This window comes from Cyrtonyx montezumae, unplaced genomic scaffold (assembly GCF_038088225.1).
Source record: "Cyrtonyx montezumae isolate F1298 unplaced genomic scaffold, pur_monq_1.0 scaffold_8, whole genome shotgun sequence".
Taxonomy (NCBI): domain Eukaryota; kingdom Metazoa; phylum Chordata; class Aves; order Galliformes; family Odontophoridae; genus Cyrtonyx; species Cyrtonyx montezumae.
In genome coordinates this window covers 113367040-113386147 of record NW_027072089.1, presented here as the reverse complement: position 1 = coordinate 113386147, position 19108 = coordinate 113367040, and the positions used below count along the sequence as shown (strand labels likewise).

Sequence of the window (19108 nt, the reverse complement as noted above, 5' to 3'; positions counted from 1 at the left end):
CCAATTTTTTTAATTATTTATTTTCCCAGTCTCACATACTTCCTCCCAATTGTTGTGCTGTTTTGTTTTTTTTGTTGTTGTTGTATTTTTCCTCACTGGGGAAGTAAGGACAAAGATTGCCTTTACCCTGAGGATTCCCACTGGGAAAGTGGGACCTGGAAAGGGTCAGCAGCACCCTTCATATACTGCTTGCTAAGACTTTCAAGATGATGCCTCTGACTTGTTCTCCCTGCTTTCTCTGGCTTTGTCTTGTGTGTATTCAGCTGCCTTCCCATGGAAGAGAGCATGACCCAGGGCAGGTGCCCAGTGTGGCAGCAAAACCTGCTGAGATATGGAACAGCAAATGTCAAGGAGGATTTTCCCAGGCTGGGCTGACTCTTACACGGAGAAGAGAGAATCACTTCTGCATTAGGCAGAGCAATTGTCTCTGTCAGTCCTGCTTTGCACAGAGGGCTGTGCAGTGCCCAACCAAACTCCCCACTCACTTCCTTGTGCCTTCCCACAGCTGTAAGCACCCACACTCAGCCCTACACATTTCCATGGCTCTGATGGGATGGAAGGAGAGTCCTTTTGTGCAAAATTACCTGTTTGCATGCAGCCACGCAGGACTTGAAGAAACTGCAGGTTAGGAAGCGCTCAAAACATTTCCTGAGAAGGATGTGGAGAAAAGATCTTGTGGGAGGGACTGTGATTAACAGCTGGGAACACAGCCTTCAGCACAGCTGGGCCCAGAAAAGGATGTCTGGGTATAAAGTATCTTCAGGCAACATTATAGAGCTGTGTCAACATTCTGAGCTTGCGCTGCCTTAATTATTCCAGTTAAAATTCATCCTCTCGCTGCAGACAGCTGAGGGAAGGGAAAATGCAGCAGCACTAGCAGGGGCAACTGAAGCGAAGGGAAAGCATTTACTGTACTCACTAAGAGGATCAAGTGCTGATAAGCAGACTCGGGGGGATTGGAAGACAGGTTTACTCCTCCCTCTCCCACAGGGACTTCTCACAGTAGCTCCAGGCCCCTCTCAGACTGCACAGTGATGATAAGGCACAGCTGAGACCCCATTAACATCATCTGCTTCTGAAACTACCTGGAATATATCAGCATTAGCAAGTCCCCCCCCACCAGAGCAGTGCTTTGAGTGGGGTCAGGCTCCCGACACACACTGCATCCTCCTTGCAAATGCCATAAGGGGTTTTGGGACTGTGTGACTGACAGTGTGAGTATGAAATACTCCAGTGAGGAAGAATAAGGGTGAGGGAGAGACAGGAAGGCACAGAGCCCAGCTTCATTAAGGTAGTCTTTATATTTTGAAAAGCAATATTAAAAAACACTGGAAAATGCAAGATAAACGTAACAGTTGCTTCTACAAGTTTTAACCTTGTATTGCTTGGCCATTTTGACATATAAATTATTGCTTACTAGCTCTCATAAATACACAACACAATTAATATGTACAGAGGCAGACAAGCGTGTAATATGAAAAGGAAAACATTGGTGACATTGGTTCTGGTAAATCAGATTATTTCATACATACCGAGTCTCATAGCGGTGGATAACTACTAGCTGTAGTCCCTGAGAAGTTAGGTAAACACCTTGGTTTGGGATTTTCTATTTTATTACTCTTAATGCAAGCTGACAGCATTATGGCACTCAGCGAGAACGTAACAGGCAGATGTTCTTCCTCAGCCCACTGACTTCATCCCAGTACTTCTTAACGGTGTAATACATTGACAATAAATAGGCTATGCAAATAAATATTACTCTGCTAAAATGTTTAGTATTTACATCTTTCTTTGTCAGTTTACAGCCACATGTCTTACTGTTTCCAATACCCCCTTTTATTTTTTGCCAGAGTCATGCAAATGCAGTTAACTTCTATCTCAGATGGGGCTAGAATTAAATGTGCCATGGAAGCTTTTTCCTTTGTTTTGTCTAATTATTCCTCCTAGCTACTCATGCAAATACGCTGAGTATTTAACCACAAGTGTGACAGTGATAAACTCGGAAGATTGCTGAATTTTACCCATGTAACATAAATGTGCTATTGGAGAGGGAAGAATGGTTTAAAACTCACAGTGTTACCTGTGCTGGGTCCTGGCAGAGACTGCATGGGGCACCCATCTCATTCACAGGGTTTAATTCTTGTCTGCCAACCACCCCTTCAAAGTGCCTGCCTGACTGCAACTCAGCTCTGTGATACTTCAGCCGTTGTAGGAAGACTCTATTTGTTATGGATTATCTCTAGATTTGAGCTATCTACCTTTCTTTTAAGGTAACAGTTGGAAGATCCATCTTTTCAATGTGAAACTGACGAAGCAAAGTTGGGCCTCCAAACCATAAAGTCATATTCGGATAAGAAAGGCTGCTATGAAAATCAGTTCATTGAGTTTTAAAGAATAGCCCAGTTAGCCAGAACACAGCTAATGTGCTTAGTGCTGGATGTGTGCCTTCGAACGGGTTTCCTGCCAGCTGTAAGGGCTGACAGCACCTGATTCACTGTAGGGTTGCAGTGTGCAGCAAGCCAATACGCAACCTGGCCTGGAGCCCACTGGTGCAGCATTACCCAGCCACTTACTTCAGCCACTGAGATGCCTTCAGGTTGGCTTCAGCACACTTTCCAATCAGTGCCTGAACAGTGATCTCTTTTTTTTTTTTTTTTTTTAATTTCTTTCTTTTTTTTTTTCCTCTTCTTTAATTTCCTTCATTTATCTCTGGCACTACTGCTGCTTCATCAGCTGTAATCACAACTATCACAGAGCTGAACGCAGTGAACCACGGTACTTTCTTACGCTCCCTCTCCCACACGTTCAGACAGAACAATTTGTGGAGTAGAGTGCTGTATGAGCTAGTGCATGCAGTCATGTTCAAACTCTTAAAAATAATGCCTCATAATGAGATTTCACAAGGGGGAGCTCAAAAACCAGCAAACAAAGCAAGTAATACATCAAGGCAGGGATTCAGGGAGTGCTGTAGCCAGAGGAAGAACTGCAACAAAACAAGAAGCAAACACAACCCATGGTTTGTGTTCTTACACTGCAAAAGGAGCCCACTGCAGCTAGCATCCTCGTCTGAACAGTTTTGGTCTGTTTGCACAAAAGAGTTATTTACAGTATGTGCAGTCACATCTACAGAAGAACATAGCAAATTTTTACTCCATGGCCAGCAAGAGTTTATTTTTTTGTTCTTTTCACTGGGTAAAAAGAAGATTCTTTTTCTAAAAACAAACAAACAAAAAATCATAAAGGATTTGATAATAACAAAGTACAAGCAAATACATTTCTGAAACATCTGTTTCCTTTACAATAGATCTATACAATATTTCACAGATGGGAAAACTGAATGCATTCTACAGATTCCCACACAGACTACCTGTTAAAGCTGTTCTTTAATCCCTTTAAACTGGAGATAAAACTATGATGAAGAGCATGCTACCTCAGTAGACCCACAATCCAGGAAAGCAGCATCTTCTTGGAAGTCTTCTTCATGTGGAATAGAGAAAGGCAAAGCAGTGCAATGCATCCACATCCCTGCTCTGCAAAGGGACTGTTACTACAAGTCTGTGTACAAATGAGTGCCAGAGTAGCACGCTGCCTATCGCCTGTGGCATACACCAGATTATTTTGGGGTAACTTCTTCACACCAAAAACCAGAGCTGTGGTGATGGTGGTGCTTAGGAGAGTCATAGATAGGACATTAGAAATGCCATCTTGGTATGTGCTCAGAAGAACTACTTTCAGCTGTGTGAAAATTGGCTTGGGCACGGGTGTGTGGGGTGCAGAGGTTGAAAAGGACCCTAATACTGAGAGCCTGCTGTGTATGCAGGTCATTCCCTGGTATCCTGTAAGAGGTGCCCTGCTGCTCTTTATTATCCGGAAATGTGTGCCAGTGAGGTGATATTTTGCCTGCTGAAGTAGAGTATTTCCAGAAGGTTGGTTAGGAAGGTGGGAGAGCCTAGGCATTGCCTTGGAATGAACACAAAGAGGCTGTAATCCAAGCTGGAAAAAAAAAAAAGCTCCTGCTATATTACACATTACCTGTAGGAGCTGATACTATATCTGAGATAACTGAAAAGGAAGAAAATTATGTATTTTCTGTGTACAAACAATTGAGTCCAGGATCTGCAACAAAAGAGGATTGGCTCCTATAGTGTATTCTATAAAGCAGATGCTTGAGGGGCCATAACAGTATCAACTCTTTACTTCTGACCTCCAGATTATGAGAGGCTCTTGAGATTCCCCTGGTGCACTGCCTTTTTATGTTCCCATTCCTGGTTGTCTGCACTTCTCTCAAATAAAATGCTCTGGTGGGACCCAGGGGAGCTGCACGGATTGCACAGTATTTTTGGCAACCTTGAATTAGTGAGGTACATACTGTGGTGAACTGACAATCCCCTTGCTGCATGTTGCCTGCGGAAATGTTTTGCTGCTGTGACACGACGCTTCCTTTCTTTCTAATACTGGCAGAATCTGCATTGAAAGCTACACTGGACCAAACAATATTTTCACAGAAACCAAGCTCCTGAGCTCAAAGAATGCTGCTCCGTTTGGTGACAAGTGGGAATGGCACCAAGCTTGCCCTGCAGCTCTGTGAGCAGCTCCTTTGCTTGCTCTGCCTGATTTTCCTGTGCATGTTGTGTGAGCTACTGATAAAACTCAGTAAACTGTTCTCATATAGGGAAGCAACATGCTTAGCATAAACATTCACTTAATTCAAAGTGCTGCAGTTACAAGGTTATAGGAAGCTGTGCACGCTCACGCTCGCGGCTCTATCCTGTGAGACAGCTCAAAGAGAGCTTGCTGGTTGTCAATGACGTGCAGGTGGTGGACGTATGGCTTCAGTTCGTGATGCTCTTTCGAAGGAACTTCATTGCCTGCAAGACAGAGAATGGGTCAGAAAGCCAATCCTTGCCTGCTTTTCACTTCTGTGAGCCATCGCAGCACCTCCAAGCCCTCAGTGTGCCACCACGTCGGGTGCTGCACAGCGGCTCAGAAGACAGCTGCTCTTTCATGGGTGCTTAGAAGGCACGAGGAGTTAGCTGTGCAACACACAACTTGAAGGGTGGCTTGAATAGCAGATACTTTCTGCCACAGTTGTGCCTGGCACTGGCCTGTGGAACTCACTGCCTGTGAAACCTTCCAGCAGTGCTGGTGACCAGCATAAGTGGAACAGGAAGAGCTAGGAAGGCAGCTGAGACCCACTGAGTCAGGCAGACAAAATGATGAGATACGTTGCCCTCTGCTGCTGACTGCTGACAGGCTGTTGAAGGTCAAAGAGCTCTGCTCTAGTCCATGTCCTCAGAGAATTTTTAATAATATTATCATAAATTAAAGAAGAAAACGCTCAAAACTCCCAGAACTGATGAGCTCAACCCACACGCTCCCCTCCCTCTCTTTTGTTTCATTATCATCCTTTTTTCCACACTCTCCAGCTACACCAACAGCTTCCCAGGAACCAACCATCCTCCTTGACTCTAATGAGCAGTATTTGAGGCAGTGTAAGTAACACTGAATGTCAAAGCAGCAGCTTCTGCATACAGCTGCTAATGGTGCTCCTGGGCAGCTATTTTCAGGAGCTATTTCTAAGCACCTCTCTGACTTCAGAAATGTGGGAGAGAACATGAGAATGTGATAAATCTGTGTCAGAACACATCGGTGACCTTTCTGTTCTCAGGGAATAGGCTTGCAGCAGCTTTGCTGCACATACCGAGGAACATTTGTATTTCTCATTAACACCAGGAATTACAAAAGCTTGAACTATGTTATTTGTTCAGGCTGCTTTGCCTGATTTTGAAACACTATTATTTTTTTTTTCTTCAGGATTTAGTACATAAAAATAAAATATTATTTCCATTAAAAAGGCATTTAAGACTTGCTTGGAACCTAATCAGCTTCTAATCCAGAAACACTTTGGCCTGCATGCTTAATTCACTTGATACAGTTCATAAGCAATAATAATATGCCATGCTTGCTCTTGTTTGACTTTTTTTGCCTACAGTAAGATGCCTGCCACTCTCAGGCCAATCTGGGAGTTGATGCAGTAGAAAGATTCACAATCCTGAGAGCAAAATAAGCCCACTAGAAAAGGAAACTGTCCATAAAGTCTCAATAAATATTCAGTGAATTCATTTCATGCCTAAACGAATATAACAAAAAATAAAATGCCTACAGGGATATCCGTAAAAGCTGTTTCTTAAATGCCAGCTTCACAATAAATCAAGTCTGCAGTAAAATGAAATAACAATCATGCACTTCAAACTACCAGATTATATGATAAATCTTGGGTATTAACCTCAGATTTATGTTGCAGTGTTTACAAAACCACTAAAAAAAAAAAAAAGAAAGATTTGCAGAGAAGCTGTAAAAAAATCACATCATTAAAGGAACCCATGCTCCCATTTTATAATGGCAAATAAGAGACATTCTAACTTGAAGAGGTACAGTTTGGATTAATCACTATTTCCTTCAGCACTTGGTTTAATGGAATAAAAACAAAAAAGGTATGCTCTTTTCCCTCTCCCATTCTTTCTCTTTATATATATTTATATAACACAAAAACCATAATGGTAAGCAAACTTTGTTTAATAAATATTGTGCATACGTAAGGTAATTTTATAGAACAAAGTGTTCAGCAAAGCTCTTAATAGTACCTATCATTCTCCAAGGTACATTATTAATACATACACATTTTTAATATTCTTTTTGTCAGGGTCTGTCTCTATGCTGACAGCTGCTGAAAATACAGCTTAAAGAAAAAGATTCAAATTCTTTTTCCCCAACCATGAAAATCCTGCACTCAGGCTACAGCAAAGTTCTGAAGCTCTTTGGAAAAGAGGTTTTAGTGTCCTTAGTTTTAGTCATTACATGTGTAGTGTTTCTGGCTTAAAAACAATAACCACTTCCTCAAGTAGTGCTGTGTTCATCCCCTTCCTGCATTTAACCTCTCCGCAGAGAATGAGAAATGCTGAGAATGAGAAAAACAAAGTTTTTCCTCTGTTAGCAAAAAAACAAAGCAAGCTAGGGTCTTCTGGCACGGGTCCTTAGGGTCAGATTCTCTGGTGTCTAATAAGGTGGAAAGCAGAAAAAAAGAAGCCTTTTCTGCATAAGTTTTCCAGTTTCAAAAACAAGCAGAGCACAATTTGCAGATTTTTCCTGACGGGGCACAAACATACCCAACTCTCTTCCACCTAGCCAAAGAAACCCAGAAGATCTTAATGTCTTCAAGACTTCAGCCGCTGCAAGAAATGCCCATAAAAAAAAGCAAACAAATACTGATGGCGGAAATCAGGAGAAAAGACATGGCAATGAATAACATCTTTCAGTGTCTGAAAGTCAAGACACCTCATAGATTCATGGAAAATACTGAGGTAACTCAGTAATGGCTGGCAAAGTGAGAACCAGTAGTGTACGTCAGAGGCCTCCATTACTAAGTACAGTTTGCACATCTGCAGTTGTATCTTGTACTGTTGTTTCTTGTGCAATATTTTGAGAACGTGGTAATTTTTGCAGGAAAATCGTATCATAAAAAAATCTGGAAATGTTCTACAAACATTTTGTAAAGAAAAACTTTGTCCACTTGTGGTTACTGTTACTTTGATCTTTCAAAAATAGCATCCCCTCTTTCCAGTTGGTTAAATAAATAAATGGCAACAACATTTTGCTGCTGAAGTAAAGCCAAGAAACCAAGCAAGTAAGCAAACAAAGAAGAAAGAAAGAGAAGAAGCTGAAGAAAGAAAGAAAGAAAATAACAGCCAATGTTAAGGCTGTAAAAAGGCAAAACAAGTAACAAATTCTGGCTACTCACCAAACTGGTTATTTCTGCAATGTCTCAATGATCGAACGGTGTCTGCAATCATGTGCTGCAAAGACAAGACACAAAACTTCAGTGCAAAAAACTGAGAAGGATTCATTCATTATAAAATTCTGAAAAAAGCTCCCTGGCTTGCACTGTAAAGCAAACAAATCAACTGCAGTAAAGTAGAAAACGAGGACAGTGGGAGAACAGGTCTTAATTGATACTGCACACTCCTTCTATGCTCATGGAAAGCAGTATTGAAAAACAGTCATACAATTATTTATTTTTGTTCCTGTGACTACTATTAAACTGAAAGCCTACGGATGGAAAGTCTTGCAGGTTGGATGGATGTTTCTGATCCATCTCCTGCTTCTTGCTCATTATCCAGGTTTTCCTGTATTCTGCAGTCTCTCCTTCTGTCTCCACGTGTTTTCCAACTAGGCTGGAAGCCTTCTGTGACACAGATAACATCTCTATGTATATCTGCACGCTGCCTATTACAATCAGGTCCCAGATCTAGGCATTTTTGTGTAGTATGATAACCAACACACAAAAATAACTTCCTGCAGCCCCAGATTGAGTGAGCACCCTGACATCTCTGTAGGTATGTACCAAAAAGGCAATAGTGCAGGTACTCCATGTAGAAAAGGTTGGCACTAACAGGGATACGTAACTCTCTTGCCCAAAACAGAGAATTTTGTCCCATTTTGACAGGTCAAAGCATAAACACAGTAGAACACTAGGTACCTTCCACACTCACAAGATGACTGCAGAATATGGAACAAAAGACAGTCCTAGGTAATTGGAACAGCATGCTGCATTGCAGAAGAAAAGAAATGATACTGAATCAATCTTAAGCCTGTGTGGCTCTAAGAAGGATGTACTTTTCATTTTCCTGGGCTTTCCAGCCACAGAGGAAAGATTTTCAAGTTTTGAGAAAACAAAGCCTTGGAAAAATGGAATGTAAACTCAGAGTACCACTAGAAAAAAAATCTGACTTTTGGTCTTAGCAAAGCATTAATTATGGCTTTCCATGGTTCTTCAAGATTTGCCTCAAGAATTCTCCTACAATTGATGCTGGAATAAAAAAACAAAAATAAAAAAAAATCTCTAAATGTGAAATTTGATTCTTCTTTCCAATGCAAAAATCAGAAGTAAGAAAGATCAGGAAGGTCCATTCTCAGTTGTCAGCTTCTCCCAGTTTACTGTGGTGACAATGTACATGGTTTCAGCAGCTGCTCATGCTCAGATTCCCTTGTGGTAGAATAATGAAAACCATCTATGGATCACTGTTAACAGAGTCATTATTGATTTGTAAGACTACTGCAATTGCCATATAGTAATGCCACAAATATGGTGGGGGAGAAGATGAGAAAGGGGCCTGCCTTGAATATTCACTGAAACAATACCACAGTAGTGATAGGGGAACTTGACACTAAGTAGGAGATTTCTCTTTGATATTTCATAATACACATCAGCAAACATTTCTTCTTTGAGTTACAAATGTTTGCTCATTTTTATTGTTTTAACAAGTCATAACTAATGATATATTATCTACTTTGATGAGCCAATCATTAAAAACATTTTCATTTTTCTGTTTTTCTGAGGTACAGTAAGTTTTGGATGTTCCCTTAGAATATGCGTGTTGTGGTTTAACCCAGCAGGTGGCTCAGCACCACACATCCACTCACTCCTCCCCCTCTTCCCAGTAGGAAAGGGGAGAGAATCAGAAGGAAAAAAAAAAAAAGTAGAACTTGTAGATTGAGATAAAACTACTTACTAAGACAGAGAAAAGGAAAAAGATAATAGTTTTGACAAAATATATATATATATATATATGAATGTATATAACAAGTGATGCACAAACAAGTGCTCACCACTCCTTGACCAATGCCCAGTTAGCCTTCCAAGCAGAAGAGGGCAAGATGAACTCCCACCCCCTTCAAAACTCCTTTTGCACGATGTCATATGGTATGTAATATCCCTCCAGCCAGCTTACAACAGCTGTCCGAATTCTGTTCCCTCCCAGCTCCTTGAGCCCTTTGCTGTGAATGGCCTTGGCTCTGTACAACACTGTTTAACAGCAACTATAACATTAGAAGTGTTATCAACATAGTTTTTCTTCTAGACCCAAAATATAGCAGCATACCAGACTCTCTGAAGAAAACAATTCAGTCCTAGCCAAAACAAAGACAACGCAAAGGAAATAAAAAGGTTTAAGATTGGTTTCTTTCAGGTCTTCAACTTATGAAAACTGGGATTGTTCACTATAAATCAGTGAAGTATACTCATTTTGACTAGAATTCATCCACGAATGTGTTGAAGTATTGCTCCTTTTATTTATTTGACTACTCCAGTGATATTAAAGTGAAAAAATATAATTTAGCCAACAAGTCTTCACCAAATCTGATATAGCAAATTGTACCTAGCACTAATAATGTAACAGCTCATGTGAACTGCTCATAATCTTCTCACATCTCCCTCAAAAATAAGCAGAGGTGGAATGGATTAGTTGTCTTCAGCAGATTATCTTTAAGATCAGAATGACATAGAACAGCTCAGCTCTCACCACCCAGAGAGCAGCACTTACAGGACCTCTCCACAGGAGAGAGCTTATCACAAGAAAAACAGCACATCTTTCTTGGAATCTTCTTCGTATTCCTTCTATCAGTGAATCAAATGTGGTTTGGTGTGTTTGTTCTTTCCTATCTGATATGCTTCATTCACCCTGCAATCTTGGCTAGCTATCATACTGATGTACTTGCACTGATCATAGTGAAGTTCCATTGCAGTGTCCTAGACTTCACTGTCAATAGTGTGAGTACTGGGAAAGCTACAGCTTCCACTAGTACTGCTGCTGTGACATTTTCCAGCTGCTACTCTTGTTATTCACTGTGGGATCCATCTCAAGACAGCTTCTGGAGATGATGGTCTGGCAGTGAATAATCATTTTGTGTAACACTCCCTTGAAGCAGAATCCAAATCTCCCTTCTTTACTAGTCTAATTAAACTGTCTGTCCATTACCAGCTCTCTGGGATTCAACTGTAATACAAAAAATCAGCATATTCAAACACCATTTCCTCACTGTTTAAACAAATGCTTACATACCATTAGTGTGATAAATAACACCTTTCTTGCAGGCTTTCAGCCTACCATCTACCTTGAGATCATTAGCACTTCTTCAACTGATGAAAGTAGAAAAGAATAGGCTTAGGAGTTGCATAGATATTTGGAGTGTGCAGGAGGTTGAATATCTTCAGCTCAGTACTGAAGGTACTACGTAAGATGTCATTATCTAAACCAGTAATGGCCACTGACCTGTATTAGAGTTTGCTGGAGTGTGGCTAAGGCATGTCACTGTTAAGATAGGGGTGATGGCTGCCCACTGAAAAAGGCTGAAGAAACTACTTTTCAGTGAAGCAGCTCAGTAAATACAGCAGATATATCTTGAGATGAAACAGTAAAAGACCATCTTTTCATTTATTCCTTCAGATTTAGTATAGGAAGAGAGTATGGAACTAAATATGGATCTATTGTAAGCTAGAGTTCACCCAACAAGGAGTTAAGTATACCATTGCAATCCCTTCAACTTTTGCTATTACTGAGTAACATTCCAGAGACAAAAGATCATTTCTTTTTAATTCTCTTAGCAATTTCACTTATTTATATTTTGAATTAACTTTGTCTTCGCTAAAATCATGTCATGTCAAATCAAGTTCACTCACGGTAGGATTGTTGTGGCCATGACGGTCTAAGAATATAAAACAAGTGGGGATTGTAGTAAAAGATTATATATATTTTATTAAGCCAGCTGATATTATTGTAAAAAAACCTAATGGTTCAAACAAATTTCCTTCAGGTCAGGTGTTTAATGCAGACCTGAAATATTTCAAAAATACCTACTCAAATGAAGATATAATAAACCATCTTTGCTTTGAAAATCATAAGAAGAAACTCTACACATTTATGACAGTGAGTAAGTTTCTTCCCCAAAGCAGTGATCTGCTATGGTAGAATAATTCTTTTCTTCTTTTTCTGCAACAGTAAATTTGCAGGTGAGGTTCAATGGTTTGATCCAACTAAGCAGGAGCCAATGTCAACTTTAATTTTTCTCAGAGTCCAGAAAGAGCTCAGTACAATGTAAAACACCCAGGAAGGCTTCCTTGGGACAAAGCCCTTACAACTAGAAAAGAAACATGAGCATATACATGGTGATGTGTAATGTATCTTGTTAAGTACGCTCATGCCCATAGACCTTAGCAAGTGAACCACTGTGATACATATACTATCTGAGTTTCAATTACACCCATAATAAAATGTCTTCCAAGCCTTCACTTCTGTTGCTTGCACTGTTGCCTGCATTCAAATGGATACAGGCAGTCATGAGACAGCAGGTTCCTCAGGGCGTGATCTGACTAACAATTTAGAGGATGCATCAGTGTCACAACACTCTGCCCATCAGCATCACAGGGCCTCTCCCCCGTCTAAAATACCCATTTATCTTTTTGCATTGAAATGGTGAAATCCAGGCTCACTGAAGTCAATTAGCAAAGATCCCACCACCTCTGGAGACACAGTGGTGACAGAAAGTATAGGAAATCTTACCAAGCAAGTCCAACACACACTAAATGTATACACAATTGAACAACAAACAAGGTCTGACTAAGACTCAAATAAGAATCAGATCTTTCATATTCACTAAATTAATATATGGGCCGGTGGTGAGATTTTAGTAACAATTACTGTGCATCAAGGGCTAGTTTAATTTACATGTTAATTGGATGAACTTCCAAGAGGCAATGAAGAGGAACATGCTAATGAGTTTTATGCAAACACCTAAAGGTCAAACAGTTAATGGACTTGGGACAAGAAAACCTTTCATTAAATGCAAATCAGTGTTCTCTAATTCTGCAACAAGATAAGGTGCAGAAATCAAGTAGAAAACAAAAAGAGGATCTCAGGTTCAAAAGTCAAAGTCCACATCTGCTTATGAGTTGAAAGGCAATGTACATTATGATGGGATGTGGAAAAAAAAAAGAAAAAAGCTCAACATCTGGTTCATGAATAACTCCCTGTTTGAACGATCATTCTCAAACAAGTGTAAACACATGAATAAAATAGTTAGAAACAACTCCCCAGCAACAGCCATCTGGACTCACACCCTCATGGCACATCCAGAGCGATCAGGAAGAACATTTTGGTTTCTTGATCAAATATACCAGCCCAACACAGTCAAAGTTGCTCTGTACCAACTCTCTTCAGATACATAAGCGATGGCTTTCAGTGCTACAAAAATGTGCTCAACAAAGACTTGGTGCATATCAGACAAACCAAACATTCATCGGGAATATCATGCCAGCATAGAGGTCACATCATGACTGGCGCCCAAAGATATTAAGTGGCCTTCCATAAAAGAGTTGGTATAGTGGTGCGTACGTTCAATTTAATTTACACTTCAGATATTAATTTATTCATCATCTAACCTACATCATAAATTTGACTTCAGTCACAAGTGGTTAAACCAGAGATACCTCTTCTTTAGTGCCTTGAGAAAACAGAAGTCAGAGGAAACTGGAGAATGTAACTGAAGAGAAAATATCTACAGGGTGATGCAAGGGAACAGATCCCCCTGGGAGTAAACTGAGCTGATTTTATGGCACAGATGCTGGGTACCTCTGGTTTAACCATTTTACAGAGAAGTGGGGAGGAAGGAGTAAGAGGAGGAGCAGAGGAAGAGGCAGGGAAGAATTCAACTGTCAGCTGATTTATCCTGTTTGCTCTTTGAAGCAAAGTGAGCCTCTGTTTACTTCCTCCTGATTCACTCAGAAGAAACCCTTTTTAGTCATATAAGAAAAGAAGGGGAAAGGGAAGAAGAGAATAGAAGAGAATTTTTCAATTTCTGTGAAAAATGGGTACGATAAAATCAAGCTTACCAGCTTTTCAAAATTAACAAGGTTATCCAGAAATGTTTTATTTCCTTCATGAATGAATGTTACATCTGAAAAAAAAGATATTAAGGGAAAAGAATTATTTTTCAGGACTTCATTCTTCTGTACATAGAAATGAAATTACTAAACAGCAACTAAAAGAAATAGAGAGGAAAACATCCCATTAAAGATTATCAGTACCTTACAAAAAGGGAACAAAAGCTTAGCATAATGATAGGTACTACATAGACATCATAACAAGAGGATTTTAAAGTCAGAGCTTAGACTTCTCGTTAAACCTGCACTACTTATGGAGTGCATGTGGTTCATAGAATGTTTGGGAGCAGGAGAGGTACCCAACAAGGCATATCTTCTCCACACGCTTGCAGGATTGATCCAGCCATGCTACCTGGGACTATGCAAGGGCTGAGACCGAGTCCCTGAGCCGTGAGCTCTGCATGGGCACAGCCGTCAGGTGTGGGGACAGTTCTGACCCCCCTTCCTCTTTCTCCAATGCATCTCTCTGAAGTACCTCCAGAGACATGGGCTACGGCAGCAGCCAGCTGGTTAAGGTTAAACATGAGCCACCAAAATGGAGTTCAAAGCCTTGCATGAGGTAAGCACTATGGTCAGGGACACCTTAGGGAATCAAAACAGCCTTACACAGCATTGCTGGGGAAGATTTGCAAAGATGAAAAAAGGTCAGTGAGAGGAAAGGGAAAAGGTCTATATTTAGCTCTAGGATGGGAACTGAACATGCTGTATTGAACAGGAGGGGAAAAAATAATAATTAAAAAAATCAAGTGAAACAAGCACTGCTAAGATAACTATTAAAACTGTAACTGGAGGTCATTTTCTCTGTTTTTCTAGTGCTTACTAAAGACACAAAGCAAGACTTGTCTGGTACATGAGATACCGAGGACACAAGCAGACTTCGGCAGTCCAGATGGCACAGAGCTGCACTACCACCATACCCCTCATCTCCTGCTTTGAGCATGCACTACATGGATGTGTGTGTGCCTGTGAGGAGCTGATGAGGTGGCACTGACACCATTCCTTGGTAAAAGCCACAGCTCTCCTTGCTGAGGTGCCAGCCCCAGGGACAGCAATGTAACTGCACGTCTGGATCTCTCTGGGCTCCCTCTCACATCTACTTGGTCCCCCAGATTTGGGGGATTTTAGATCTTGGAACCTGCAGCTGACCCTGGGGGTTGCTTTATGTCTCTCTCATCCTACCCCAAAACAGCCAACCTGATTTATTTCCTTTTGTTTTAAAGATTAGCTCTGTGCCTGAGGGGGATTTTGTAATTGCTTAGAATGGAAATGTTAATGGCTTAATATCAGCCTGGAAACCCAGGGCTGGGACTCATTAGGCAGAGCTCTGCCTGAGGGTGTTGGAGAGCTGGGATCTTCTCCGGCGCTCCTGAGCAATTGGGGTAAGCGTGGGGACATGCAGGGCATGCCACCACCACCTCCTCCTCCTGGGAAGCACTCTGAGCATCAGGGGTAAGCAGAGCACAGGACTAACTGCACCTTCTCCATCTTTGAGCACCCAGGGAAAGGGACAGGGAACAGACACAGCTTCAGGACCTTACTGGCAGGCAGGCACTACTTGTCTCTGTATCAGTGCAGTCAAAAAGTGTCACTTGTAATGAAGAACTTCTACTGGAAGCAGAAATTCACAGACAGCTTTTAAAATCCATGACTGCAATGGATGTCTCTGAGGGTGGAAGAAACAGTTTTGCTTTGTGGCCAACAACTAAGAGTCTAGATAAATTCAATGGAGCAGAAAATTGCATCTGAGCTATGTTGTAAGGATACAACACAGCATTTTATTGCATATTTGAAAAATCTGCCTGACTTTCTAATGCTGTGCTAGTGCTGTATGAGAACCCAACATTTAAATGTAATTAACTTTAAAGGGACACTCTGAAGTTATTTCTCATAATTAGAGCAAGATTCTTATTTCTTTTTTTACTTGAAATTACTTTAGTTCCTCTTGTGCTGAAATATAGGAATTTGTTTACTTATTAATGATTTCTGTGCTAACAAGAAGGAATCACCTTGTAAATAATTTCAGTACAAGCATGCTTGATGTAGAATAAAGTCACAGAACAGCTTGGGTTGGAAGGGACCTTAAAGATCATCTAGTTCCAACCCCCAGCTATGGGTAGGGCTGCCACCTATCAGCTGAGGCTGCCCAAGGCCCTATCCAACCTGGCCTTGAATGCCTGCAGTGCTACAAGTTACTTGTACAGGTGTGCCTTCCTTTGAAGCCTTGATGACTGTATCCAGCTGAATTAATGCAAATGCCTTTGAAGCACGCTAAGAGAAGAGTCTTGTGGCTACCTAACTGTCACTGGCTTATTTGGAGAAATGTCTCCAAACGTCACACTTGCAGCAGTAGCAGGTAAGCACAAACAGCCTAACGAGAACACTTTTGGAATACAGGAATAATCAGATGAATTTGTCACGTTCTAGACAAGGTGATTAATAGTTAATCACACTGAGATAATAGAACAACCAAAATACCTGCCACTGAGCAGGTCCAAGTCACTGTGCTAGCAAGTAGTTTTGTTACTCCTTTCAGACTGCAGGACAGTGTGGCACATCCCACTGTCTCAGCTTTACAAAATGAGTGACACCAGCTTGCTCTGCTCTGACGAGGCCAGGCCAACCCCTTCAGACTGCAGTGGGGCACGGCTCTGCCCAGGAAAAAGCCGTGATAATTCTCACTTTTCTCCTGCCTTGAAAAGCAGCTGTGTTTATTATTATCTAGACACACCATTATCTTGCAGACTTCATTGCATCTGCCACATGTTTACTTCAATTCCAAGTGAAAGAATAATCTCCTTATGAGTATTTTAACTAACCTCCACAAATTTTTGCACATGCACTCACGTGACAAAGAAGAGCAGACAAGCCTTAGCATTACCTTTCAGAAGTAAGGGCATGAACGGAATCTTCGGAGATTTCATTTTCTTGAATGCATCTCTGTAAGCTTTATGATTCAGTGAAGGGTCCTACAAAACCATTTGGGTAACAGAGAGAAAAATCAATAGGCTATAAAAAGAGCAATTCTAAATCCATTATCAGCTTATGATCCGAACACAACTTAGATATAAGAGGTTTCTTCAGGAAATGAGGTAGGTAAAGGTTTTCAAACTAGGTAGCTTACTAAACTGAACAGGAAAGGAAAACAATGAAAAGAACAAAGGTAATTATGTTCCTTTAGATGAAACAGTTCTAAAACTGGAGTAAGCTGCAGAACCGATTCACCCCAACTGCTCTATAATTTCCCCTTGATTTTCTATTAGACAAATTTCTTCAACTTACTTTCTAGCACACAACATATATCACAGAATCATAGAACAGCCTGGGATGAAATGGACCTCAAAGATCATCTAGTTTCCAACCCCCTGCCATGGGCAGGGTCACCAGCCACTAGACCAGGCTGTCCAGAGCCACATCCAGCCTTGCTTTGAATTCCTCCAGGGATGGGGCATCCACAACCTCTCTGTGCAACTTGTTCCAGTGCATCACCACCATCTGAGTGAAAAACTTCCTCCTAATATATAACCTAAATCTCCCATCTTAGTTTAAAACCATTTCCCCTTATCCAATCACTAACAACTAATGTATCCCCAGAACATACTGCTGATAAATTTCCTCTTACAAACAAAGCAATACCCACACCCCCACTGCACTCTCTCACACAAAACCAAAGCGAAACAACAACCAAACAGAAACACCTATCCTCAGATCAACGAAAGATGCTGGACATTTTAAAAGAAAATAAGAGAGCATGCTTCAGTGGCGTTATGCAATCCAAAAACTCATCTCAATTTCCTCTCTAAACAAGTAGTTTTGTACAGCAGCTCACAGACCATCTTGAAAACACATTAATTAATAAAGGACTCTTAGTGCAGCAGCATGACAATTGTTAAAGGCTGGATTTCACGCTCCCTGCACTAGGCAGCGATCTCACCAGGCACCCAGCTCCCTGACAGCCAGAGGAAACACTTGTTTACTTAGCTTTGTAATGGAGACAAAGACCCTTAGCTTCTGACTTTTTATTTTAATTTTTTTAATTATTATTTTTAAAACATCAGCTGTTCTCATCTGAGGTCTGCAGCACATTTCCTATGACACAAAATGATTAACCTGCAGAGCAATAGAACAGTTTCCAAACTGATGATAGTGGTGAACGGGCAAGGTTTCTTCTCTCTGCCCTTCCTCCTGCTGCCAGGAGCACAGCCTGTTTCTTTTCTTGTTATTTCAAGACCACCTCTGAGCTCTGGAGGGCTGCATGGCCTACAGCAAGTCTCTCATCTGACACAATCAGGTTCTAGCTCCAGACAGTGACAGGCAGGCTCAACATAAATTAGAAAGAAGTATAGTAGGTAAAGACAAGCAACTCTGTTTTGCTGCCAGTGCTGTACTTACTGTCAAGCTTTCCAGTTCTGTGAAAAGTTTCTTGAACTTCCCAGGAATTTTCTGAAGTGGAGAATGCGGGGGAAAAAAAGCAAATAAATAAATAAAAGAAAATAAAAAATTAGATTTGGTTTAAATTAAAAAATAAAAACAAACAAACAAAAACAGAAAAATGCTGCTCTTCTTTTTTCCACAGAAATGAGCTGTGAAGTGCCTGCTGGCAAGATGCCAGAGCTGCACTACACCTTGCAGCCTCCATACCTTGAGCTCTTTTACAAAAATAGCATATTAGCAACTGTTTTTATTTACTTCCCGTGCTGGTGTCAGAGAGCTTTCATAAAAAAAAGGAGTACCTCATCTCTGATATCTCATTCTAATCTCACAGGGAAGGATTCCATGAGAGCCTAAGCACAAAATAGCTTCTTCCTTCATCCCCTTTATGCTAACACCTACTCTATTTCATAAGCATCTGCTCCCTGTATCTCTCAGATGCTTTAATGAATTTACATCATTATAGTCAAAGTGATTTTTCTTTAATTTGAATTTTGCTGCTGGTATTTTAGAAGAGTCTGTGGGCCTGAAAACTTGTCTATTTTTTCCAGCTGTACTGGATAGTCCAGTAGAAGATATCCCCTTACTACAAATCCTGCCTCATTCTTGTACTTAGACCCCAACAGCCACACTGACACTACCAGGGAAGAGAGATTCAGAACAATTAAGTGGATGTGTGGTATGATTACAATGCTAGAATAACTGGATGTGGGAATTGCAATTGCACATCTTTAATATCTTCTATCAGGGAAAGTTAAGGTCACTGAAATGCTGCATACTATAGAAAAAAGAAGTAGAATATTTGGGAATACACTTCTTGCTTAAGAATTCAAGTACAGAACCAACATAATTTAGTGTGTAAATGGTTGCTTAAATTTAGGTGGCTTCATTTACATGTGTAAGTAA

General features: G+C 40.7%; 1 protein-coding gene across 4 annotated transcripts in view; it reads right to left on the bottom strand.

Annotated features, from left to right (window-relative positions):
* Positions 1-1834: 1834 nt before the first annotated feature.
* Positions 1835-19108, bottom strand: part of RAPGEF5 (Rap guanine nucleotide exchange factor 5) — a 148482-nt gene continuing 131208 nt past the window's right edge. For all 4 annotated transcript variants that reach the window (XM_065753506.1, XM_065753507.1, XM_065753509.1 and 1 more), the window contains 5 exons: positions 18164-18214; positions 16653-16740; positions 13724-13788; positions 7799-7853; positions 1835-4868 (listed from right to left, as the gene is read on the bottom strand). In XM_065753506.1, the coding sequence (XP_065609578.1) occupies positions 4750-4868; positions 7799-7853; positions 13724-13788; positions 16653-16740; positions 18164-18214 (378 nt within the window). In that variant the 3' untranslated portion in view covers positions 1835-4749. The remainder of the gene's footprint in view (positions 4869-7798; positions 7854-13723; positions 13789-16652; positions 16741-18163; positions 18215-19108) is intronic.